This window comes from Serinus canaria, chromosome 2, assembly GCF_022539315.1.
Source record: "Serinus canaria isolate serCan28SL12 chromosome 2, serCan2020, whole genome shotgun sequence".
NCBI lineage: Eukaryota > Metazoa > Chordata > Aves > Passeriformes > Fringillidae > Serinus > Serinus canaria.
The window spans coordinates 140,211,496-140,237,804 of record NC_066315.1 but is presented as its reverse complement, the minus strand read 5'-3'; the positions used below and the strand labels follow the sequence as shown (position 1 = coordinate 140,237,804).

General features: G+C 41.0%; 1 protein-coding gene across 2 annotated transcripts in view; it reads left to right on the top strand.

Annotated features, from left to right (window-relative positions):
• Positions 1-1,062: 1,062 nt before the first annotated feature.
• The window catches only part of TMEM65 (transmembrane protein 65), a 30,639-nt gene continuing 5,392 nt past the window's right edge, over positions 1,063-26,309 (top strand). Inside the window, exons 1-6 of one of the 2 annotated variants that reach the window (XM_030232382.2) lie at positions 1,063-1,521; positions 4,214-4,453; positions 21,990-22,034; positions 24,087-24,154; positions 24,907-24,961; positions 26,137-26,179. In XM_030232382.2, coding sequence (XP_030088242.2) covers positions 1,203-1,521; positions 4,214-4,453; positions 21,990-22,034; positions 24,087-24,154; positions 24,907-24,961; positions 26,137-26,179 — 770 coding nt within the window. In that variant the 5' untranslated portion in view covers positions 1,063-1,202. The remainder of the gene's footprint in view (positions 1,522-4,213; positions 4,454-21,989; positions 22,035-24,086; positions 24,155-24,906; positions 24,962-26,136; positions 26,180-26,309) is intronic. The other variant, XM_050970312.1, reaches the window with a different exon arrangement.

Sequence of the window (26,309 nt, the reverse complement as noted above, 5' to 3'; positions counted from 1 at the left end):
TGTACATGTAGTATATGTAAACACCCATAGTTTTGAATGCATAGTCTAAGGCACCTCTGTTTATCATGAGATCTTTGTCTTTATACCATATGTTAACTCTGCAGCCATGGAAATGGAAAGAAAATTATGCTTTTTCATACAAACTTAAAACTTTCTGTTTGCCTTCCTCCAAGAAGGCAGCAGATCCCCCTGGCTGAAGAAACCACCTGGATGGAGATCAATAGGTCTGTTACCTCTGGCGTTAAAGAGCTAGAGATGCAGCAGTAAATTTTGAGTGCCTTCTGAAGTCACCTTCGTATTAAACAAAATACAGGCTTAAAGTACACGAGTCTCTTGTGGTTGTGTAGGTTCTTCACAGTCTAATTACAATATCTAATACAATTTGAATACAGTGTTTTGACAAAACAGTGAACAATTGTGGATTAACCCACATGGATGGTATTTGTAGCAGCAAAGCTAAGAGAGGTTTAAAACCAAACCTGATTTCAAAGCAACCTCTGCTCCCTCAAGATACAAATTCTGTCCTTAATGTGGTTTTTTTTTTTGGGTTTTTTTTTTTGTTTGTTTGTTTTTTTTTTTGTTTTTTTTTTTTTGGTTGGTTGGTTGGTTTTTTTTTTAAATAACTGTTCCGGGTGCGTCAGCTAGAGTACCTGCCAATTAATTTAAAAGAATACAACCGCTATATGCAAGCGAAGTGGACTTAAACTAAAACTGGATGATGCAACACCACAGTACTCAAGGGAAAGGGCCTGGAAAACGGGAAAGACAAGCGAAACCTCATTTCTGTTGCCCTGCTAAGCTGCTGGAGCCTGGCTCTGCGAGAAGCCCTGTGAGCTCCCAGGCACTAAGCAGCGGGAGCAAGGGAAGACTTCGGAAGGAGCGCTGCCCCGGCCGGCGCTCGGAGATCGCCGGGCGCTGCCGCCCCGCTCCCCTCAGCGCGGCCGGGCGGGCGCCTGCGCGGGGCCGCCCCTCGGGCCCCTCCGCCCCGCCCTGCGGCCGAGGCTCCCCGAGCGGAGCGGGGCCGGGGCCGGGGCCGGTCCGGGGCGGGGCGGCGCTGCCGCCGCTGCTGGCGGGAGCTCGGCAGGGCGGTGCCTGGCGCGGACCGCCCGGCCCCACCGGCGGAGCAGCCGCGGGAGCGCGGCCCGGGCGACTCGGCCGCGGGCGGTTTTGGCGGCCCTAGCGCCGCGCCCTTCCCCGGCTCCATGTCGGCGTGGCTCGGCCGGGCGGCGCTGCTGCTGGGGCGGCCGGGCGGCCCCGCCGCCGTCCCCTCGTCCTGCCTGGGCTCACTGCGGGGCCCGCGGTGCTGCTGCCGCCGCCGCCTGGGCAGCCTGCGGGGCGGCGCCGAGGGGCTGCTCCTCCCGCGGGGGTCGCGGGCGCTCGGCACCCACCCCAAGAAGGAGCCGATGGAGGCGCTGAACACAGCGCAGGGGGCCCGCGACTTCATCTACAGCCTGCACTCCACCGAGCGGAGCTGCCTGCTGCGGGAGCTCCACCGCTTCGAGTCCATCGCCATCGCCCAAGGTGAGCCGCGACCCACCCCGAGCCCGGCTGAGGGTGGGAGGGCCGGGCCGGAGCGGGGGCTGAGCCTCCGAAGTTTGGGGGTGCTCCCGCCCGCGCCCAAGCGACTCCTTCGGGCGAGTAGGAAACTCCAGCAGAAGGAGGCATCGAGAAGCGCTCGCCCCTATGTGTTCGCGTAATTGGGTGTAAATTATATCCACGACCTGAAATTTAGTTTCCAGAAGCATCCGCAGCACCTTTGGAGCTTAAATCGGCCCAGTGTGGCAAATCCTCGGTGGGTCTGTCATCTCACCGGGTGGTTCAGAGAGCCACGAGTGGCCACTTTTCGGAATGGGAGTAGGAAAGTGTGTCTCATAAAATCCCCCTGACACCAGGGCAGCAGTAAATTGATTTCAGACCTCTTAAGAGACGCCGGGCTGCTGCTGGTCTGGGAGCTCATTCATGAGTTACACTTCCCTGCCCGGAGAGCTGCCGGCGCTGCTTCTTGGAAGTGTCGGTTCTCATTCGAGAAGGTGTGTTATGTGCTGGGAAGGTTTACAGATGTGTCTCTGAATACAGGGCTATGCAACGCCAATTGAAGTAATTCACAGTGATTTTTCTCCTCCGATCCAACTGTTCTTGCTAACTTGACACTGTTCCTTAAACAAATCAAAACCTGACAAAACCAAATCCTCTTAATTACAGTCTCCTTACTTCTAGTTCTGATCCTCAGCTGTAATTTACAATCCCTATTGCAGCGAAGATGATAGCGGGTACTTAAGAGATCAGTGTGCATTTGATCTAGGCCTCTTTGTGACTTTGATAGTAGCATGCCCTTGGAAAGGGCATTTCTGTCTCTTGTGGCTCCTCTGTAGATGTCTGGAAGAAAATTTGGGTGGGCAGAGAGCAGGTCTGAGGGTCAGCTGTAAAAGTGTTGCTTTTGTGAAGAGACAGAACCCGTCCAAGTATCTCTTTGATTTTGTTTGTAGCACACTTGCATATAAACACTAGTGTTTCTAGTCAGAGTGAGAATAGTTCGCTTAAACACCTTATTTTGGGAGCAGCAGCGCTTCTGCTTCGCAGACAGTGAATCAGTTTTATTTGTTTTACAGCGCAGAGGGTAGAATGCTTTGAACTGTATGTTGACACTAACTTTTGAATACTAACAACTAATACTCTTCCCAAAGAAATCCTTCTCAGCGTCTGAAGGGTTCTTGCCGTGAGGTTTTTGAGCGAGTTTCTGTCTCATCGGTTATTGCTCAGGTTAACTAGAACAGAACCCTGTGGAGGATTGTGTGGTGGATATCAAAATGAGACTTTAAAATTTCAGTATAGTGTCTCAACTTTTATACACATGTAAATCAACAGATGGTTATATTTAATATCTTGCTGCTCAGATGCTGTTAGTTACAATGTGAAAGTCTGTTGTGTAAAATGTTGTGACTTTCTGATGATTCAGGATGTAGAAGTGAAGTAACAATAGCATCAGTTTGTATTTAGACATTTTTCTGCATGGGAGTTTATTGGTTGGTTCTAAGTTTATTCCACTAGTGGAAATTGCAGTTCACTTGTGCCTGAAACTGTAATCATTAATTTTGCTGGAAAAATTGTTTCAGCAAAATCTCAGTTGTGGGCTTAGTAGTCTCATAAGTAAGGGCTGCACAAAGTGTTGTAGTGCCATCGGACCTCATCCTTGGAGTCAGATTCTTGATCTGCCCATCTAGTTTGATAAGACATTTTTTGTAGATAACCTTTTCCTTTAGCCAGCTCTATTCATGGGGTATTTTTACTAGACTGCAGCGTGGTAACAGCTGTCAGCTTTTACCTATAAGAAATTCTGTTTCTTCGTGTGTTACTAAAAAAGAAAAATCATAACTGAAAAGGGCTTCTAGTAAGTCTGTTAAATAGAAATTGGAGAAAAACCCTGTCTTGACTTTTTTGCCCATAGCTGTTTTCTGTAGAGGATTATTGAAAGAATTCAGATTTTGTATGAAGAAGGGCCGAGAGGTATTGGATATGTATCATCACTGTCAATGCTGTGCAGTGCCAGAAGAAGACAAGATGGATAGAAGGGCGACACTTGAAAGAAAATTAGAGACTTTTCTGAGCTAGGTGTTAGTATTCTGTATTTAAAGTGCTTCACTATGTTTAGAAATATTTGGTATGATTGTTCTTTCCCACTGTTGAAATGGTGACTGTGTAGCAATGACCTGAATAGGTACACAGGTTGTGAGTAACAGATGAGGGGAGAGCTATTTGTGCCTTGCTTTCCAGGTACTTTCTCTGATTGACTTGTGTCAATTTGGTCTTTACAAATCATGACTTCAGTCAAGACAAAACCATTATAGCAATGTTATCAATCCTCTCATTCGTTGGCAGCATGCTGTAGCTCCCAGCAGCTGATTCTTTAGCTGAGGTCCCTGGTTGTACTTTTGTGTTGATTTCCAATGAAGGTGATCCACACACGCCTTCAAATTCTCTTCTTTACTACTTGTGTAAATTCCCGTGTTCTGTTTGAGTCTGAAAAATCAGTCTCTCCTTGATCATGAAATGCCTATGTAGTTTTGCTACTCTGCTTTTAAGCTTGTTTTGTGCCTGTGATCTTTTCATAATTCTTTATGGAAAGGGAGGTGTTAGTCCATACCCTTCTTAACATAGTCCTTATTGGGTTAAGTTTTGACCTTCTTCCTTCACTACCTCTTCTGTGCCCTAACAGACCCCATATCAGCTAGGGGAGGCTGTCAGCAATATGGGGAGACCTGGGCACATCAAGAACCAAATGGGGCAAGTTCCTCAGCCCATTCCCAGGCCTACCACCAGAAGGATGCAGTTCCAGCAGCTAATTGCCCTAGCAGGAAATATGACAGGACACACTATCTGTGGCCTCCGCTAATGGCAGAGGCTGCGGGGAAACCCATCCTTTGCTGCGGCTGCTACGCTGAAGGACGGTCCTCAGGTAGGTGAGCTGTAGCTGTTACCTCTAAGTTAGGTGAGTCTCTGAAGCATTTTTGAAACTTAAAACATCTGTTTGTGCTGTAGTCACAAAAACTGTAGGTGGGGAGAGGTTTGTGAGTATGTTTCTGCCTGCCATCACCTTGTCACCTGTATTACCTGCAGGGTCATGGAGCTTCCAGATACCGGGCACTAGCAGTCGGTTAAGCAGCCTAGCTTAAGAATAAACACTGACTGAAACCCTGCTGTTTGTTGTAGTGCTTCAGAAGACAGAACTCTGTCTGTGAGAATGTGATGGCTGAGAGCTGAAAGCCTGAGTTTAAATTCATAGATGTGTTTTGCATAGTAGAAGCGGGGGGGGGAAGACTGTGAAACTGAATCTTGATAGAATAGTTCTCAGAAAATATTTTGAAAACCGTCCTGATTTAGACTATAGTCTGTATCTTACTATCTTGAAATTTAGTCAAAACATCACTGAGCTGCTCTTTCTGAAGACAGCTGCAAATCCTTTCTCATCTGGATTTAGTTTTCCTTCTGCATTGAAATCTTTATAGGTTTTTTTTTTTTGTTTTTCCCCTTTTGAACCGTAGAAAGATGAATAAAGTATCCTATTTTCCCAGGAGGAGCTTTGAAACAAAGATTTAAAATTTTAGCTTGTGTTTCTTGTAAGCATGTCAGCCACACCAGATAGAGATGATACATGTGGAATTGAATGCAAGTATTTGTATATTTCTATTTTCATGGTTACAGGAACACAGAAGTAGCAAGTAGGCTGGTTGATTTCAAATGTAATAGTCCTGCTTTCTGTTTCTAGAAGTGGTGCCCTGTAAACAAGGCTTAGTTTTGTTGGCTTCAGATAATCAGATTTCTCTTATTTCTTTCTTGCATGATGGAGGTGAAAGTGTAAAATCTTTCAGGAAATATGGAGAATTATTTAATGCTTCTGACCTTCTATAGCAATATTCCATTGACAAAAGTGGCGTCAGGAAGAAGATGTAACCTGTTTCTTAAGGAGCTTGTATTTAGGGTTTCTACCTTTGATTTTCAGTGTATGATGTGAGATGAGTCATGAAAGATGCACTTGTAAGCAATGCAGCAAGCCTGGTGATGAGGTGGGAAAATACTAAAGGGTTTGACTTTAGGTAAGAAATACTAAACTTGGCATTTTTGCTGTGTCTTTATTGCTTCCTAGGGTACTCTTGGTCTTTTATGTGTTGCTTTGCAATATTCTTGAGCCCAGATCTAACTACTTTTCATTAATATTACTAACACAGTGATTATCTAGGGCCTCTAAGAAATCTCAGGTCTCGACAGTGAAAGAATCCATCTTGTGCAAAGAGGACAAATTCCTATTTTCCTATCTTTCTATACATACACATAAAATACATATGTATGTGTGTATATAATACGTAAAATAGATGCTTTTAGTATATAATGTATGTACATTGTATATTGAATACAATTCCTTGAGAGCACTCAGCTGCATTTTATATTTTAAGTGGAAGACATTTGTGAAATGATCACTGAATGAAAGGTCTTTTGAAGTGGAATTTCTTCTTCCTCTGTCTGGTGAAGTTCTGTATTACCTGGAAAACATGCAAAAACACCATAGCAATGAGTCTTGATGACTGCTTTTGTAATTTAATTTGCAGATTTTGGAGAATGCAGTTTCTAGCTAGATTCTCTTTGAAGGCATGGGATGTCATACTATTCATAATAATCTATAATAATCTGAGATACATAAATAATCTGACCAAATGGTGCATTCTGATAGAAAACTGTTCCTAATTCAAGTTACTGCACCTTGTTTTTGTTAAGAAAAAAAAAAACAACTACAAAACCATAGTGTGCAGGTAAAGGACTCCACTTCCTTGCATTCAGCTGGGCTGATGGCTGGTGCAGAATCTCAGGGAAATCACAAGGTTTTAGCTATTGTTGGGTGAAATCTCATTTGGTGTTAGAAGAAACCTCCCTGGCTTATGTTTTGGTGATAAATTTATGAGCTCCCCAGTTTACTAGAATAGCTTAGGGAGTGTTTGAGCCTATGTGCCTTTACTTCCACAGCTTTACAAGAAAAACTAATTCAAAAGATGCAAAGTCATCAAAGATGAGTGGATTTCATGGAGATTTCTAGACACTCTAAACAAGTCTCCTGTGAAAAAGATTCCCTCTGTTGCATGAGTCAGATGCTTCTTGCTGATATGAACAAATGGTTCATCTGCTATGGTGGTTTAGGTCTGCTTGCATTTTAGGGCCTCTTTTTGTTAGAACTGAATCTGTGCTAACACGACAAAGCATTATTCCTTCCTTCTGAAAGTACTTGTCTTGTTTGAAGAGTGATTTCACAGTGCAAGTGTGAGGTTTGTGGTAAGCACTGCCCTCAGCCCCTGAGCTTGGAGAACAGGAACTGTTCATGCTGTTGTGCCAGGTACCATGGCACCTGGTAAGGACAGTTCTCTCTTCCTCTCTCCTTCACACACCCAGCACATGCAGGTCAATGCCATGCTGTGTGTGAAGCAGTGTCATCTACTTCTCTCCCTTGCTGTGACCTAGGTCAGTACATTTTTTTAACTCTAGTGTTTGATTGCTATTCTAGGAAAAGGTCTTTTGGCAGACTGCTGGCAAGTGTCCAGTTCACAAGTTTGAAGTGTCCTGTCAAGCTGGTAAAATGACAAACTCTTGCTGGCCTGCCTGTGTGAATTCCTTTATGCTCTCAGACCATTGCAGCCTACACCCGGATTGTTACCAATTTCACTGCTGTGTCAAAAATACTAGGTGGTGAAAGAAATATTGTGTTTCAGATGGAAGGATGTGCTACATTTTGCTTTTGACACTTTTTTTTTTAAATATACCCCCAAGGTCCTGCCCTGAGTCTTGAAGCTCTCTCAGGAAGGCAGAGTGCACAAGGAAAAGTGCTACTGAGGCCCTACTGATCATTTTCATTAATATTTGAACCTCATGCATCACTGAATCATAGAATATCCTGAGTTTAAAGGGTCCCAAAAGATTAATTGAGTCCAGGTCTTGGCCTTGCACAGGACACCCCCAAGAATCACACCATGTGCCTGAGAGCATTGTCCAAACACTTCTTGAGCTCTGTGAGGATTGATGCTGTGACCACTTCCCAGGGAGCCTGTTCTAGTGCCCAGCCACTGAGTGTGGAACCTTTTCCTAATATCCAACTTCAACCTTCCCTGACACAACTTCAGACCTTTTCATTGAGTCTCCCACAGACAAGGGATCAGTGTCTGCCCTCTGCTTCTCTGGGCTGAGTAGGTTTGGGCTGTTCAGTCAGGGGAGGAGAAGGCTCTGGAGGTACCTTTGTAGCACATTCCAGCAAGTAAGTGAGGCTTGCAAGTGTCCTGGAGAGGCCTTTTCACAAAAGACATCTAGTGATAGCACAAAAAGGAATAGCTTTGAAGTGGAGGAGGGTGGGTTTAAATTAGCTATTCGGAAGAAATTCTTTACTATGGGGTGGTGAGACACTGGCATAAGCTGTCCAGAGAAGCTGTAAGTGCTCCTTTCCTAAAAGTGCAGGTTTGATAGGGCTTGAAGCAACTGGGTCTGGTTGAAGGTGGCCCATGGGGTTGGAACTAGATGATCATTAAATCCCTTCAAACCCAGACTGTTAGGTAATTTAGGGGCTGAAGTTTAATGTCATAAACAAGAAAATTGGTGCATGGTCACTCATGGTAGAACTATTCTGAAAATATCAGCTGTAACTGTCTACCTTTTAACCTCCTGCAGCAAGGTAATGTTTTCTGAAGTTCATGATTTTTCTGTTGTGGTTTAGTTTGCTTCCATATTCTGTAATTTTATTTGCTTGCATAACTTAAAGCAGGTTCTAGTCTGCTTAAATGCAGAAACCTTGTCTTCCTTTTTTTTGCAGTGAAAACCCTGCAAGCAATCAAGTGGAATTAATGTAAAAGCCATAGAAATCCAGTCTTAATATTTATGAAGGATTTTTTCTTGCTGGCAGGTGCTCCATTATTGATTGGAAGATTTTAAATAATGACTGATTGCTGTTTTGCTTTTGAAAACTTGTTGTAGCCTTAAGGTATCCTAAACCACTGGTACCACTTGAGAAACCAGCAGAGGATGTAGAGTCACCAGAGACGACCAGTGCATTTGGTACAGTAGAAAAACCCAGATGGAAAAGTGTGTTTGCTGACATGTGCATTGCATAAGGCCAGCAGGTTGCTGGTTTGACAGACCTCCTGCATGCTTGTTTTGATGCATTTGGCATGTATTGCTGCAAGAAATAAAAGTACCCAGTTTTTGTTTGTGTTCATATAAAGCCTTCAGTCTCAAGAATTTCAGCAGTCCACATCTTCAGGTACTTATGCTTAACTTGACCAAGGTGTTTCAAGCACAGGTCTTTTGGAAACTGCTGCACTATATTAGAGTTTCTAGTTAATACTTCACCAGATGAAACAACTTCATTTTTTTGAAGCAGCTCAGTATCAGCTACCTTAGGCTTTTTTTCCTGGAAAGTGATGTGCATTAAATTACGAGGTCCAAATATAATGCAGGAATGATACTATAATTAAAAAAAAATTATTTAGTTACCTGCCTTTGCCCTTTCCTGCCAAAGGTAAAATATGATTGCTTCAATTAAAATTTATTTTGTCTTTTGCATGTGTTTAAGCATGTGATGAATACAAAATAGGTGACATGCACAAATATCTTCTATATCACCAATCAGAAAAAATATCTGATTCTTAAGCCATTGTTCTTCAGCTGTGTCTTTCATAAAATAGTACATTTTAGAGCTAAAAAGAAAATCTGTCTCCCAAGAACTCTCTTGTCCAGTACAAAAGCTGCTTTTGAATCAGGGCTTTTTACGGAAGATCACTTGAAATGCAGCTTTTACTTAGAGTGCAACTTAAACCCTTGAGAGTGATAGATTCAAAACATTTAGATCTCCCTGCAACAGGAAGGAATGAAACAGATCATGTTTATTCTGTGAACACAGAGGTTCCAGTGTGTAACCTCAATTAAAAGAAAAGGATGTCTGCCAGTTTCTCTGAGAAAGAAATTATTTAAAGCTGACTCATTCAACTGAAAACTCTTAGCTTTAGTCAGCCTTTATTTATTATTTGATCAATCCAAATATGAAACTACAGAGGCATCTCTTATCTCCAGAAAAAAATTCTTTCTAAAAACAACAAGTAAATGGAAAAATAAATATATTAGGCAAGCAGAGTACTTAAAGAAGCTGTCTTGGGTCCCTGTGCTGTTGTTGAGATTTTTTTGCGAAAATGGCTCATTTTGGGGAAAGCAGGACATAAATATGTGAGCTGCCTTGTGCCTCCCTTCTACTTTATCCTTAAATTAGCACTGTGATATTTCAAATATTCTGAAAGCATGCCTTTTTGTTTCTGTTTTGTTGCTGTGTGTGAGAACTTCCTTTAACAGTGAATGAACATGGAATTTTTGGGATGTGACTAACTCATGCCTGAAACACATGCTTCCTCTGAAACATGGGGAGTATTTCAAGGCAAAGCCCACAAAATACTTTGTTCAACCCAGCAGAGTGCATGTTTCATTCAAAAACTATGGAATATAAAACCATAACTGTTTTTTTTCCAGTGTTTATTTACTTCGGAATCTTAGATATTTATATGCTAATTGTTAATAAAATACCCTCCCTACCAACCATAATACATAGTGATTCTTGCTACTTGCTATACTTTTCTCCTGCATTAGTTGCCAGTTTCATTTTGTATGTGATAGGCTTATAATATTCAAGTATTTTTTGGTATCTTTTGAGTTTTTATTAAATTTTATTTAGACAGATACTTTTGGCAAATATTAACAGGTCATTTTTAAAAAATCACATTATTTTCTTTTGATAATTGAAAGGGGAAATAGAAGCATATTTAAGACTCTGTATTTTGAGATGGATCATATTACTATCCTATTGGCTTAAAGCAGCCATAAGAAGTAGGTAGTTTGTTGTATTATCTCCTACTGCTTGTGTGTAGGGATAAAACCTTTCCTTAATGGTCTTAAAATACTTCATGGCTTTTAGGCATTTCCAGAATTAAAACATGCCTTACTGTTTGGCAGTGATCCTGGTGAAAGGTTCCTGCATGACCTGGGGGAAGGACAGAGCTTTGAAAATTCTTTCTAATTTCAGGAAATATGGAATAGTTTGAGACAAAAAGGTTTCTACAGTGAGATCAACTTCAACTAAGAGGAGCCAGATAAGTGTTCAGAACAGCCTGGCCTTAGGTTCCCAAAGCTCATTTCTTGGAGATAGTGTGGGACCTGTTGCCTGGGCTTCCCAAAACATTCTGGGAATGTTGGGGGAGGGTTAGGAGATAGTCCCAGGTATGTGATTCCTGTCTGTGCTATGGACATAGGTCTGTGCTTTGGGCTGTGTTGTCGTATGTAAACTTGAACTGCCACATAGCTCAGGTCCAGATGCTTACTGGGAGCCAACAATTGCTGCACTTTGACCTGCTACATTTTTCTTTTAGGCATTATCAGTTTCTGTTTATTGTACTGTTACAGTAACTTTTTTAATTATTTGCACTTGATAGCGTTTGACTTTGTGCAGTGATCTATCCCTTAGTGCTGGCTGGTTTGCTGTAACTTATCTTACACTAAGGGTGTGAATCATCAGTCTCCATGAGACTATTATCTCATCATTCATAACAATCTGAATTGGTAGAAACTGTGGTTTTCCTGCTTTATTTAATTTTGTGGAAGACTGGAGAAAAATGTGCATGTAACAAACCAATTTCTTTAGCTAGCTGCCCTTTCAAATACCATCAGCTTGTATTTTCAGATTACAGATAACCTCTCGAGCCAGTTGTTTCTTTGCTTCGGTTCTGGCAACAAAGTGCAAGTAAAGCTTTGATGCTACAAATATAACATTAACTGTTTGGCTCATGAATGTGATGTAACAATTTCCAGCTAGATTTCCTGCCACGTTGTCTAATAGAGGTTTTTGCCGTAAAGAGATGGGAGAACAGCTTGAAATCCACCACTCCACCACTCCTTCAGCAATTTCATTATATATATATATATATTATTTTATGGAGTAAAGTGAATCAAGTAAATAGGTAGCTGCAAAAGTGACAATGCTGTTGTAAATAATCAGCCTGGTGACCTTTTCCTCTTGCAAATATTCAGCAGATTTCTTCTGATTCAGTGTCCCTTTCCCTGAACAGAAGAAGTGTACCAATGTGCAGTTGAGTTCTGGTAAATCACAGATGGTCCAGGCTGAAAAAGACTGTTCTTATTGGGAATTATATGTGACCTTTTGCAAGTTTTTTACTTGTTTATTTGATCTGGTTTACCAAAACAAAACTAAAAAGTCTTTGGATTTGTAAATTTTTCACTGTTGGATTACATCTCAGGGTTGGGTGCTAGGAACCTATTGTATTTACCTCTTTTCCATGCTTACATCAGTTTTTGCAATTGCACATTACTATGGCTGAGTTTTACTATGATTTATATCTGATTCTGTGTTAAAAGCTCTGTTAAATAAAAGCTCACTTTAATTACTGTTCCCCAGCCATAGAGAAAAGCATTCCCCTGGGTTTCCCACAGTGGGTAAGAGCAGGCCTGGGTGAGCTGTGGATGAGGTGATGTGTAGTAGATGTGACTTGGCCATATGGGTGTGGATTTATTGCTGGTTTCACCTGTGTTGTTGTAAAGAGTGTTCTGTTCTTTTCTCTGTCCCAAAAACCTCCGGGTATGGAAGTCTCAATTCTGCTTCCCATCCTAGCACTGCTGTTCTCCTCTGAGCCTGGCTGTGTATCTGACTAAGAGCAAGTGCCAGAATTAAGAAGTCCCAAATACATGATCAGGAGGGAATTTCGAAACAGGAGGAAAAGTATCAAATCACCCCTTCAGATCACTTCAGGGTGCAGTTTTGTATTTGACCTAAGGTTCTGCCTTTCTGGTTTCCATGGGTAGGGCCAGGAGGGTTCTTGGTCTCAGGCAGGAGTCTGTTCTGGGATCTCTGTCACTTAAGAGCACATGGTGACTTGCACTAGTGAGCAATACTGGTTTCATCTCCCAGGTTACCTTTGAAGTTTTGGCAACTACTTGCAATTATAGTTCTTATCTCAACATTTGTCTTGTGCCTAGGATGGGAGCTGTCTCTCCTCTTCCTTCCTCTGGCTCTCTATTCAGGATTATTCATCGTGGTCTGAGTGGCTGCCCACCACATCACACAGTACTTTGCTTCAGCACTGCAGAAAGCAACCTCAGCTTGAATCCATCCCCTTCTTTGCTGCTGTAAAAGGGGCTGTGTAAACATTGGAGAAGAGATTTTGGAGAAGCAGAGGGAGAAGAGAATGAGGCAGGGAAGGATTCTGGAGGCACACAGTGATCAGTCTCCATTGCACACAGTGAAAAACTACAGGGGTGCGTATTTCATAAAGATCTCCAGTAAATAGTGGCATTGCAGTATGTCACTGATGTGGGCAGTGCCACAGCATACTTTCCATTCCCGTGGGGAGAAGTGTTAAATACATTAGATTCCATATTTCCTCTCCTGTGGAAAACAAAACAGGCTTTGGTATGCAGAAAACTCTGAGCCGAGGATTTATGTTTGTACTTCACTAATTCTCAAGCTGATTAGCAGAACTGGAGGTGAATGGTGTAATTTCAGCACCCACAGGATTCTGCTGCCTGCTTACAGTGAAGCTGTGACAGAAGAGCAGGTTAAAAATCCTGTCAGTGGAAAAGGGGAAATGCATAAAGTTGAAAAACAAACTGTCCTAAGTAGCAGAACCGTGTGTTTCATAAACTGACCCTGGGTACTTTCTGAGAAAGTTAAGAAGCATTGGGATTAAATAGATGGACCAGATGTGCAGCTCTCCATAGAGCAGAGGTCCTGAAGCAGCTTTAGAGGGAGTGTGTGCACAGCTGGCACTTGCAGGGGTGTGACAGGAGCTGAAGCTTGCGTTGGCTCTGCAGCTGGAAGCTGCAGGGATGCACTTGCAATTGAATCCTCCTGAGAGTGGCCTCATGCTTGCCAGAGGCTGGAGAAACACTGACCAGGAGAAGGGTATTCCTTTTTTTGCTTTGCAGAATAAAGGCAATTGATTGAAAGAATAATAAGTGAGCTTAGAACTCAGAACTGTTCACTTTTAGGAAGAGTAGAGCACGGTAGCCTTTGTCTTCTGCTTCTTCCTTCTGTATGACTTTATTTACAAAACCAGCAATCTTAATATTTCAGACAATTTTTGTGACCAGAGTGAGTTTTTTATTAGAACTTAAAATTCCTGTGCAGAATAATTACACAATAGACTTGCAGAACAAACCAGTAGATATTTCATACTCTTATAACATAAAAGCTAAAAGAAAATATCTTAAAGAAGTTCATGTGGAGTGATTTTATCTGTTTTTATATTATTATAATTCCTTCAGCTGTTTGCCAGAGGAAGCTGTCATTGCAGTTTGAATTTGACTATGCAGGGAGTCAGATGGGGGTGTCAGACTAGTTTCACAAATGAGGCTCTGCTAAATTGCATGGGGAAGGGAAGGGGGTATCAGAGTGGTGAATCTACTGCACTACCTCTAGCAGGAGGTAGAGAGTTAAGAATAGCTTCATTGCTACTGCATTCTGTATTCATTAGGCATTTATATAGAGAGGCACAAATTACTTGAGTGTAATTTATGGCTGGAACTTAAATTGTCAGTGGTTTCTTGGGGTGTTCCTTTTGCTGACAGGAATGAACAGATTCTTACGGACTTCAAGGCAGCTCATACTTCTGTCTTTAATGTCTCAATGCAATGAAAAATTAGGAGGAATGTCATCATACTTAGTATGAGTCTGTAACAGAATGTTTGACAGTCATTCAGTTTCTCTGTCCCCTCTGTCTCTCTTATTTTGGGTTGCTTTATTAAATCTGAGACAGATGAAAAGCAATAAAGTCTACATGCATTTAATGTTATTTCAGACAGAAGCTTATTTCTGCAGTTGTACTTGCTTCCAAGGTCGTCCTCAGGCAGGGAATGGAACTTTCTGCTTACAAGAGGGCTGGTACTTAGTGGTATGTGATTTAATAGCAGTTTGTCTTCAGCCCTCTGTAAAGATTGTAGTTGAGTTTTTAAAAGGAAAAGAATAATCTCACCAAACAAATTTAACGAGCCAGATCCCCCCTGCCTGGTGCTGCTGCAGCTGCCTGCAGGTGGTGGTGGCTGTGGGAAGGGGTTTTGCTGTCTGAGTGCAGGTACTGCTGGTGCCAGGGGCTGTGGAAGCCCAGCTGTGGCTGAGGCACAAGCCCCTTGTGTCACTGCACTCTCAGTTTTGTGCCAGGGCAGGGGAGGAGGGAGTGTCTGGTTCCCCTGTGTTCTGCACAGGCTGCTGTCAGTGAGCTGTCTCCTCTAAGGGGTTCTGCTGCTGGCTGCAGGTACCAGACCTGGCCTTGAAAGCCAAAGCTGCTCCCTCTTCTTAAAACTGTTCTCCCACTGGCTTTCTTCCCTGGGGAAAGAAGTACAGTTTTGTGCAGGATGGGAAAGGGCATAAGGGAGAGGAGGGCAGGAATAACCAAGCTTGTCTCTTGGCAACTTTTTGGATTTCTCGTTAAAGCAGGGCCTGGGGGGAGCATAAATGAATAAAGGATATTGTACATATAACTCCCTAGATAATTCGTGAGCTCTTATGTTTAGACATCAGTGTTGCCTAACACAACCCTATTTAAAGGTGATGAAAGTTCTCTAGTAGATGAGATCTCTGATTGTACACAGAGTGCTGATAATTTTTGTTAGCAAATCTTCTGTGGTGTCCCACAGAATTGCTTTGCTTGTCCTTTCATGGGAATGTATTGAACTCTGATAATGCACAGATACCATGGTCTTGTTTCCAGTTCAGCACTGTTGCTGTGCTGCTGCTGTGCTCAACTGCAAGCCCATGAAATGATGGATAGATCCTTCCCTTGAACGAGAGGGGCCCAAGAAAAAACCTTGCTGACAGAGAAATGCCAAAACCTCGCCTTACTGAAACAGTTAAATGAATATATTTGTGTGACATTAATTCCACTCTGTTAGTCAGAAAGACTCATTTTTCTTTTTCCAAATCTAGTGGAGAGGTTGTTAATAATCCCAGGCAAAGATTCATTCATCCAAAATGCTGTGCCACTGGGAGACGTTCTTCCTGTGGCTCCTAAGAACTCCTTGCAGTCCTCAGGCATTGTAATGGAGCGGGTGAGGAGGGAAGACAGAGCCAGCCTCCTCTTGGTAGGTCGAGTATTTGTTTTTTTGTGGCAGAGAATTTTAACTCTGAAGATGGTTCTTTCCAGTCAGGGAATTGCTATAGCAAGTTTGTTTCTCAGCAGCTCTCAAGAACCTTATGATATTTATTTTTTTTTTCAATAAATAATAATGTAACCCTTTACTTCTGGAACAGAGATCTCATTATTGTTCCTGTTTGCTCTCCTATCAGTTTTACAACATTGCTGGCACTTTTATGCAAACACTTCAGCTGTTTTTCTGACATTTTCTATTTCTCTCTGAAGAAGATAGCTCAAACTCTATTTCTATCCTTATGCTGCATCTCTAGTACAAGCTGCAAGTCCTTTCTGTGTTGTCATCAGTTTGGCTGATTAACCCCCTTGAATCCCAAGGCAAGCATCTTAAGTCTTTTTTTCCAGCTGTGGTTTGAGACCTTTTTTAAGCAAACCACTGCAAATACTACTTTGGCATTAACCTGTTTGAGTGAAAATGCTGACCTTCACATTTATAAGGCACTGATGAAAGAGGGGATTAGGTCAAGGATAAAACCCTCTTAATGATGAGGGCAGTGATTTGAGGCTCTGGATACCTGTTTGCATTTCATGCTTTTTCCTACATTTCCAGTTGGGGTTTCCATCTTATGTTTCTCTGTTTTGTCAAGCCTCTTTAAAAGGATATGCATGCTGTGCCACATTTTGGGAAGGGATAATAGGATAAGAGTATTGTATACTCACTACAGGGTATCACAGGAATGAACTAAAGCTTGAAGTCACTACTGGGGTTTGTTCTGAAGGGAATTGGTTGGCCAGGGAGCACACGGCATTCCTGCAAAGCTTGTTCAGCTCTTTGTCAGTAGATGTAACAAAGGTTTCAAATAAAGGTGATAATTCTCTGCTACTTTAAGGTTTTTTAGGGAGGATGATGCAATATGATCACTGTGTAATTCTCTACAATGTTACAGGGGGTATTAAAAATCACTATCCAATTTTATTTATGCAGAATATTTGTTTGGACATGGTTATCTTCTCCATAGTAATAGAGAAATTTTCTATCACCTCCTCTGTCTATTTGTATCAGAGCTTCGCCCAGTTTTCCCTCTGCTGGGCATGTGACTGAAGGGGCTGGCAGCCAGGTTTATATTTAGCACTGCACAAGTCAGCCTCCTTTCATGCCTTAATTGCTGTAGTAACAGGAAACCACTTGTGAGTTATAACAAATGATGCAGAATTTTTCTTTACTGTCAACTCAGGAATTGTTGTTTCCCCATCTGAAATTCTAAGGGACCCCAACTGAAGATCAATGGGACAAGATTTTTCAATTTTGCTCGATTGCAGTTTTGGTGAAAACACTGAGGAAGAGCAGAGGAAGAAAAAGGATGATGAGGAGGTGCCTTATGATCTTATTCCATGAATGAACTCATACATCAGAGTCAGAAATTGCTTGTGAGGATCCTCCTCTGAACAAAGCAATAACACATCTCATTTTTAAGCTTCAATCCAGAATTTTGGTTGTATAGATCTCTCTCATGAACTCATGTGCAAAGGAGTCCCTCTTTTTAGTAGACAATACTTGTTCTGATTTCTTGTTCTGTGTAAGTGATGTTTTTGCTGTTTCGGTGATGTGTATCTGAATGATTAGCTGAAATGATCTGGACAGGCTTTTTGGAGGAAACCGATTGATGAATTCAAGACAAAACCCTCTGTAACTTCTAGATTACATGCCTTTGGAGCCTACAGTGATGTTATAATTGATCTAGATTATTAATATTCATTGTATTCCTCTTCCCATTCCAGTGATACTCATTGGTAAATAATTAATTGAAACAATTCAGTCACTATTTAAAAGTCTATAAAGCACTGCTCATATTTTTGTCTCAGATATGGCAATAGTCAGCAGAAGTATTTTCCTAGGGTACCTCTGGCAGTAGTACCTGCATTCAGTGTTAGTGTTTCCTGCCCCTGGGTGACAGTAACAAATTCAGCTATAAAATTTTATGGTGGTGTTAGCTGCAATTTGAATAAAACATAATACATGCCTTTAGGCTTGCAAATTTTCTTGTATGCCAGTTCTGAAACAATTGATAATTCAGAAACTGGTGATGACACCTTGCTGGGTTTTGGTTAGGTTTTTTTAATTTTAATGCATTCCCATTACCTGTTAGTCAGTGGTGGTTAGTTTGTCAGCTAAGAATAATAATTCTAAAACTAAATTGCAAGTACTTGCCTACAAGTGGCAGAGTGACTTTAACTTGCTGGGTTTGGACCAAGTTGTGTATGATGGTATTGTTTATGTTGATGGTTTTATATTTTACTCCTTCACCCCTGTGCTTCCCCCCCCCCCCAGGTTCTAACTATTTTTTAAAACAGAGAAAAAGAAGGTAGTATAAATTGTAAAAATATCAAGAAGATGTTTAAGAAGCAGTAAATGTTTTTCTGCTTCCCAGACTTTGTTAATTCAGGGCTCATGACGTGTATTGCATTGGAACCTTGGTTTATAACCTCATTTATGGTAATGAATGTCAGTTAGGAAATAGCAATTCCTCACTCCACCATTTCATTTTAGTCCCTCTGCAGTAAGATGAATTCTGTGTCTTATTGAGTGCTGTGACGCAGGATGAGCTGGTGAATGGCCATCATGAAATGCAATTCTGGAGTACTTTAGAGTTGTTTTCTTTTTCCTCCAGACATTTAAACTCTGAATTGTTTGATTCTGACTGAATTCAGCTCTTTAAAGAGGGTTTTGCAATTTGAATTTTGTTTTCCCTCTGGGAAAATAAACTAAGGACACATTTCCTTTTCTGTACTCCCTGAATATTTTTATTCTCGTTTTTTGCTGAGTCTTGAAAATTCAAATAGTCAGAACAACTTCCTATGAATAAATACCCTATACTGAAATACATTTTGCTATCTAGGGTTTTAAAAAATTGGTTTAAAGAATTTTTTTGGCTCTCAGTGCTTTTATGTCTTGCAGAGTTTTAAAGTGTGTTACGCTTTAAAAAGGTGATATTGGAAGTGATTCTGTAAAAAGGTTTTTGGCTTGCATGCCAGTTTTTCCTTCCCCATGTCCCAGCTTTAGACCAATCTTTGGCCTCTGCAAGTAGAGCTGAGCTGGAGCAGCCCTTTCCTGCAGCAGGCAGTGCTCTGTACCTGGCAGAGGCAGAGCATCAGTTCTCAGGGAAGTTGTCTTTGTGCTTTAGAGCTTTGTTTTAGTGCTCCAGAGGGAACAGCTTTTCCCATGAGCCGGGTCCTGCAGGTACCTTGTGACAAGGTCCTGAGCCCCCTGGTCTGACTTGGCCCTGCTCTGTGCTGGGAAGAATGAGATCCTCTCTCAGGCTCTGTCCTGACTCAGGCAGAGAAGGAGCTGCCCTGTCCAGACCATGTGCAGGGCTCACCAGCACCAGTTACTGAACTTCATCTGGCAGACTTCTATCCCTGTCTCATTAATATGTGTAATCACAGATTTTTTTTCACAGATTAATTTTTATCTTGATGATGAGGGAAGCTGTAACTAGGCATGCTTCCACATGAGTTTACAAGACTCCCTTTTATGAAATAAAGTTCTTGCATGTGCAGTAGGAAGATGCCATTATTGGCATGAGCTCCCTGTGGCTGATCAGGAGCCATCTGGTCTCCAGAGCATGGTGCCACCATGCTGTCCCCAGTGACCTCTCTTGCAACTTCTGCCCTGATAGTGTTGAAGGACTACTTGATAAAATGCCTGCTTAGCAGGAATCCCATGCTACTGAAAGAGATTAGGTCAATGATTAAGTAATTTTTGTTTATATTTGATCCCCTGGTATCTCCCTCTAGCTTGCACGAACTTGTCTTTCCTTTAACCTCAAAGTAGTGTCCTCCAGCCTCCCTTCTTTTAGAAACATCCCATGGTAGTCCTTGATGTATGTTCAGAAGGAAGAGCTGATGTTCTTTTTAGTTATTATAACTTGGAACTCCCATTATGTCTAGATGTAAGACATTTTTATTTCTTTGTCCTGCTACCAAACACCCTTAATTCTTCCTTCTTTTGGTAGTAAGTTTCTGAAATCAAATATTCACTTTTTTTAAAGCTTTTTTTAAGAGCTATCTAGCTAGACAGAGTAGAATGTAATTTTGTAGACTGACAGGTGCTATAAAACTCACTTGTAGTTAAATCCAGAGAGCTGATGTTCTAGAGCTTTGTAGTATTTTGTGACAATTTTATGACAGCTGAATAATCTTTTGTATTCTGTATTGATACCCAAAATAGATTGAAATTATCTAATCTAACTGGCTGTCAAAATCAGGGAAAATTGAAAAGATGTCTTTCTTAGAGGTGGAGTGTTTCCTGGAAATTTGTTTATGTTTTTACAGTTTCTTAACTGTAAAATCCTTTCTAAGGAGACCTAGATCTGAAGACAGATGGGCACTACAGCGGGAGTGGTTTCAGTGGCAGTGCCACAGGAAGCCCAGGAACCACAGTGGTTGGTGTGGGAACTTCCCATCAGAGCAGAAAGCCATGGAGGGCAGCACTCTGTGACCTCCTGTGCTTGTGTTCAGTTTGGGGTTTCTGTTCTCTCCCTGGCATTCAGCAGGATGGAGCCAACTGAGTTTAGGGAAGCCTCATTAGGAATGTGACAGTGTTGACTTAGGTTTCCTGGCCATCCTCAGGACATCTGGAGTTTTTGGAACCAGTGGCCTCAGCTAATAATCTCTTTATTTCAAGGTGACTCCGATTTTCCCCAGTGTTGTGGAAATTTACTATGTCTGAGAAATGCTGCCCAAAGGGCAGTACTGGGTGTATACAGACAGTTCTTTTTTTGTCCCTGCTTCTGTAAAAGATCTGCTTAACCTGTTAAAACAGGAGGAGACCCAAAGTGGATCCCATCTCCAATCCCATTCACCCTGAACACAAGCTGAAAATTTTGGTCTGACGTTTTCTTTCCATTTATACTTGAGGCTTCCGAAGATTGACTCTCACAGGGGCCCCCTCTATTTACCATGTTCCTCTTCCAGCCTGAGTTTTGAACCTGTGGATTCCTTGGCATTTTCTGAGGGAGAGCAAAATATCTTAATTTCTGTAGTATTTGGGCTATACTTATCCCATTTGCATGGTGAGTGCATCTGGTGTTTGTAGAGCTTAGGTAGTGTTTATATTGGGCAGAAAGAGGAAGCACCTCTTCAGTAACTGCTAGAGCTTGAAAGTGTTCAAGTCCTTCTTTTAGTGAAATTATTTTGGAAGTCAGTGTCCTGGTTAGCTAAATACTGGTATTGTGATTGAACATTTTTTCCTCAAAGGTACTTTAAGTGAATGTTTTCCTTTCTTCCTTAAAAGAGCTTTGAGTATAAGAGTGGCTTGGATGCAAGAATTCTCACTCCAGTCTGCAGTGCTCAGACATAGACTCTAATCACACTCTGTTTGCAGTATTGTCTTTCCATGTGCTTGTCTGCCCAAGTAAAATTTGAATACTTGAGTGTTGTAGGTTCCACATTTTACTGTTTTTAACCTTTGTCTGTAGAAGTTACCTCAGCAGAATTATGGAAGCAACTTGTCATAATCTTAGGGTTCACAACATTGAAGAATACTTGGGGAATTATTTTTTTCTGTTTTAAAAAGGAGGTCTTATGCACAATATCTACATGAAAAAATGCACTAGAGAAACCTAAAAAAGTAGCTAGGTTTTTTCCCTTGCTGCTGTTAAACGAGTAACTTGCTGCTGCATTCTGAACAGCATCACTGATCACAGCTGTGCTGGTTTCCTGTAGAGAAAGTACTTTGTCAGGTTCAGGTGTGATCCTTGGTTCCTGCAAACTCTCACTGATTTAGGTCCAGGATACCTGAAATATGCACCAAATGACCAAACTTAAACTGCTGTTACCAAAATCAGTGGTCTCTATTTTTATTTCATTTTTATATTGCTGTGAAAAATACCTTTTGTGAGAATATAAATGGTAGTATTTGTTTTGCAGACTCTCTGTGGGAAAGAAGGTTGTCTGCTGCATGTTTAGAGGACCTCTAAAAAAATAACATACAATTGTCTGTAGAAGATTTGATTTTTCTAATTTTGGTGTGGTTTTGTAATTTTCAAATGAAGATGGCTGTTGAACTGCTTCTGAAGTATGCTGTTACTTTGCATAATCACTTATACTGGTGTAAGCTTGTAATATTCTAAGACATTTTGGCTTTTAATACCATATTATCTTTTGTAAAAATAATAAAGATGTAGGTGTGAAGTATTTTTCTTTCCCGTTTGAAAGCTGTTAAATAACAACTGCTTTTTTGCCTGTTAAAAATTTGGTTAAGACTTGATAATAAACTGAATCTGTGATGAAGCAGCTAACTTTCTCATTTCGTTTTGACTTCTCTAGAGAAGTTGGAGGTTGCACCACCATCTCCAGGACAACTGAGACATGGTAAAAGAAGAATGTTTGTTGAATGTGGTTCAGTATTTGTGCAGTCTCTCTTTGAATTGGCTTCATCTTTTTTCCACAAGTGCTGGTCTGTCCTCATCCCTGTTGTATGGAGTAAGAGAAAACCAAAGCAAGCACCAACACTCGCCCTGCTGCCTTTGTTTCATAACACCTCGGCTGGTGAATGAGCAACACTGAGTGAAAGTAGGACAGAAAGCCCAAATGAGAGCACGCTGTTCAAAGCCAGCAGCAAACATTGTTTTTCTAAGCCAAGCAGTGTTGGTGCTGCAGTGCCTTGTACAGGTTTTGTGTTTTAAAAGGACTGAGAAGTGGTATAAAATTGCAGAGAAATTGGAAACAGATTGTGCATTTATAATACCATGATTCAAATTCTGATTTAGTTTCCAAATTAGTGTATTTTTGTGGTTTTGTGCTCTGCAGTAAGCAAATTTATTTAGGCAAACATTTTCCTTTTCTAATTATCTACATTCTTTTTCTAATTTGTCGCCCCCCCACCCCCAATTCTTTTGTCCTTTGTCCCTGTGGTTCTGTTTACTCCATGAATTCCAAAATTCTGTGCATTTCAACAAGAATTTGAGGTCCCAGTTTAGTTCCAGTACACACATTTTGAAAATACTGAGCATATCTGTGTGCTTGTTTTGTTATTTATGTTTTGGTGGGTTTGTCCTGTGATAGTTTAAAAATAATTTGAACATTTCATAGGTTTTGTGCTGTAGTCTTTCACCTGTGCAGTTTAGAAAATAGGTGTATTCTCACAAAATAGTTACAGATGAGCATTCATGTTCCAGTACCTAAGCATGAAATATCTTGAATGTGGCTTTGGTTTTTTTTGTGTGGTCATGAATTCATACTGTCTGCAGAAAGGAAACCCAGAAGGTACTGGATACCAGTTTATTTTCACATGACTCTGAGGTTCATGCACTCTTCTTTTGTCCCTCTTCTAGGTTTGCATCTCTTTAAAATTTATAAAATGTAGGACTTACCAACATGAAGTGAAAAAAATACCCTGAACTGAAACCAAATCCAAACTGAATGCTGCATTTTAAATGTTAAAAAAATGAAAAATTTCAACTTTCAGCTGTATTGTTGTCATGTAGTCTGTTCTCATGCTGCATTTAATCTTATGAAGTGAGCACCTTGAAACTCAGCTGGAGGCAGTGCTGTGCAAATTCAATCCCACACCCATCAAAAGCTTACAGGCTAAAACCTGAGAGAGAAAATTAACCTAGACAAAAAGGAATGAAACAGTAGCACTGTGCTCATTCTGAGAAATTACCCAGACCAGCATGTTCCAAGCTTCTGCAACAGAAAATATTTTCAGAGGATTTAATTGGTTTTTGAAGTAAACAAGAAGAAAATGCGTGAAACTAAAGGTGGAGCTTGGTTCCTTAAGCAGTGTATTAAGATGCAGCTACAAGTCTAACTTGCACTGAGGATGGTACACAAACAAAGTCAAGATACAATTCACAATTGAAATTGTGAGATAATTAACAGTGTTTGACACCCTAGTGAAACCCACCTTAGCATTTGCAGATTTGGCTAAAGGAGTTTTGACAAGAATTGAAATACTAAATGTTAGGAATGTGTGAAGAAGATGGAGTTCTTGCACAGAAATAGTGAGGGACATGCAGAAAAAGGACCTTTATTTCAACAATAACTGGTGAGACAGTCTGGTGATCTTCAGTGATACTGCAACATCACTGTAAGGTCTTCAAGTAATACCAGAGTTCATTTAGTTTTAAGTATTTCTCTTATGCACTGATAGGTATAAGTGGTTTCCACCTAAAATTGTAAAAGTATTTGCAAAGTAGATTTTTTAACTGGTTCTTCACAAGCCATTAGTAACATTTCTGTGTAGCAAAGGGTTTTACCACACCTGCCAGCAACAAAAAGGTGACCTTTTTATAGGAAAGGAATTTTGTGTATTTTGCCTTTTTTTCTTTTAAAACCAGTATTAGACATTTCAGTTGTTCCTGTGCACTAGTGAACTCTCTTTTAAATATTTATTTTTTCTTTGTTACTTATTTCTTTTAGTGTTCTTCCACAATGCATTACCTTTTGTAGGGTTTGGATTTTTGGATAACGCAATTATGATTGCTGCGGTAAGTTCACTGTTTAATTCCTTGAACAAGTCTGTAAGATTCATATTTTTCAAGAGAACAGAATAGAATGGCCTGTGAGGTCTAGTCTAGAAAGTCCCCCTGCTCAGGACCTTCTCAGGGTCTCTAGTCTAACCTCCTGCTTAAAGAAGAGCCAGCTGTAAGATGAGACCAAATTGTTCATGGCTTTATCCTGAGGGACTTGAGAAATCCAAGGGCAGCCTGTCTGAGCAACCTGTTCCAATGCTCAGCTGTCCTCAGGATGGAAAATGATTTGCTGTATCCAATTGGAGCATGTCTTGTTTTAGTTCATGCACATTGTCTCTCATCTTTTGACCATGTACTGGTGTTTCATAATGTAGACCATGTGGTTTTGTTTCTTCAGCTGAAAACACGAGGAGCTGTGATACTGTGTTTTATTTGTTTGCTCGGTATTTGTAGAATTTTTTGTTCAGAGCTCTACATTCAGCTAAGAATTGCAGTGGGGAAGATGCTGTGCAGGGGTTGCAGGTTTGTCCCCCAGCTGCCTGAGAGAGTACATATGAAATACTAAAAGACTTTCAGAAGTAGGCCCTTAGCTTAGGGGGAATATATGCCAGGAAGATAAGATCTCTGTGATCTAATAGAAGAAATGTCCATTTATCCTTTCACTTTTAGTGTAAACAAGCATTAAACAATACTTTTGTCAGTTGTATCGATATAATTTATTTTAACTCCAAATCCTTCAAATAATGAGAAAACTGTTTATTTTTCAGGGAACCCAGATAGAATTGTCAATTGGAGTTGTCTTAGGAATTTCAACTATGGCAGGCAAGTATTAAAATTGCAGTACATTTAGACTAATATGGCACATTCCTATATTTTAAGCTGAAAGTAGCACACAGGGTTGGAAGTGGCTCTTCTTCAGTCTTGCAGCTGCCTTTTCTAATAAAGAAACAACCTCTGGGTGAAGCTAGGACATATTCCATTTGTAGAAATGGAATTTCAGCTCAAATAGCTTTTGAAGTGCTTGTTTGTTGATTTCAGCCTAATAATTCAATTCAAATCTTGGGTCAGTTGGGAAAGTGTATTTGCATTTCTGTAATGGAACTGCTCTAAATTCCCCAGGGCCCAGTGTCAGTATATATGGATATATGTGTTTGTACCTTGCTGTTGGCTTGCAGTGCTCAGGGGAGATCACTGTGGGTGTCTTTTTACTGCACTTCTTGGTGGCCTCTCTGCCTTGGTGAGATACCACAGGAAGGCCAAGCAACCACCCTGCCCCTGCTCTGGGCCAAGACTGATCAGCTCTGCTCAGCAGCTTTGGTGCCTCTGCAGTGTCAGAGGGTGCTCATGGATCCACCAGCTGCAGGTGTAGCATTGCTCAAAAGCATGAGGAGGGAGAGCTGAACTGAAAATGTTACATCAGGATGAGTTAAAGATTTGGAAATTTGCAGGCCTTGGTTCAATGTGAGACAGTCACAGGGAAGCTTTTCCTAGGTCTGCTGTGAAATCTTGTATTTTGTGTGTAACTTTGTTCACTTGTGTACAGTATTTCTTCTTTAATTGACACAGTTAATGGATATATTGCTATGTTTGTCAAAGCTGCATACCTGAGTGACAGCTCCTATTTCCAGTGCTCCTGGGCCTCTTCAGGCACTGGAAGGCCTTGCTTGGTGTCCAGCATTAGCTGCATGGAGCTGACACTTATACACAGCTGTTCTCAAAAGTTATGTTGATTTCCAGGTGTTAGTGTTGTCTTTTTGTATTTGTCAAGTTTTCTCCATGTAAATTGAGAAAAACAGTTGCATCTCTTAGTAATTCTAATCTGCTGCTGTTATTAAATTGTAATAAGGTCAGAATAAAAACTAAAACATAAGGAACTTTGGTCTAGTCTTCAATTCTCTATAAATTGAGAGTATGCAAAGGTCACTGGAGAGTGGGAGTTGGTTGGTTTGTTTGTAGCTAAAATAACACCTTTTTCTCTTCCCTCTTCCTCCCTCCAGCTGCAGCTTTGGGAAACCTTGTTTCAGATTTAGCTGGACTGGGGTATGTATGAACTTGTGCTAATATTCTTAAGTGCATTCATTGAGATGCAAAGTGGAAAAATAATTTTTTTGTAATGTAATATAGCTCTGCCTCATATACCTTCTCAGGCTGTTATCACCAGATGTGAAGA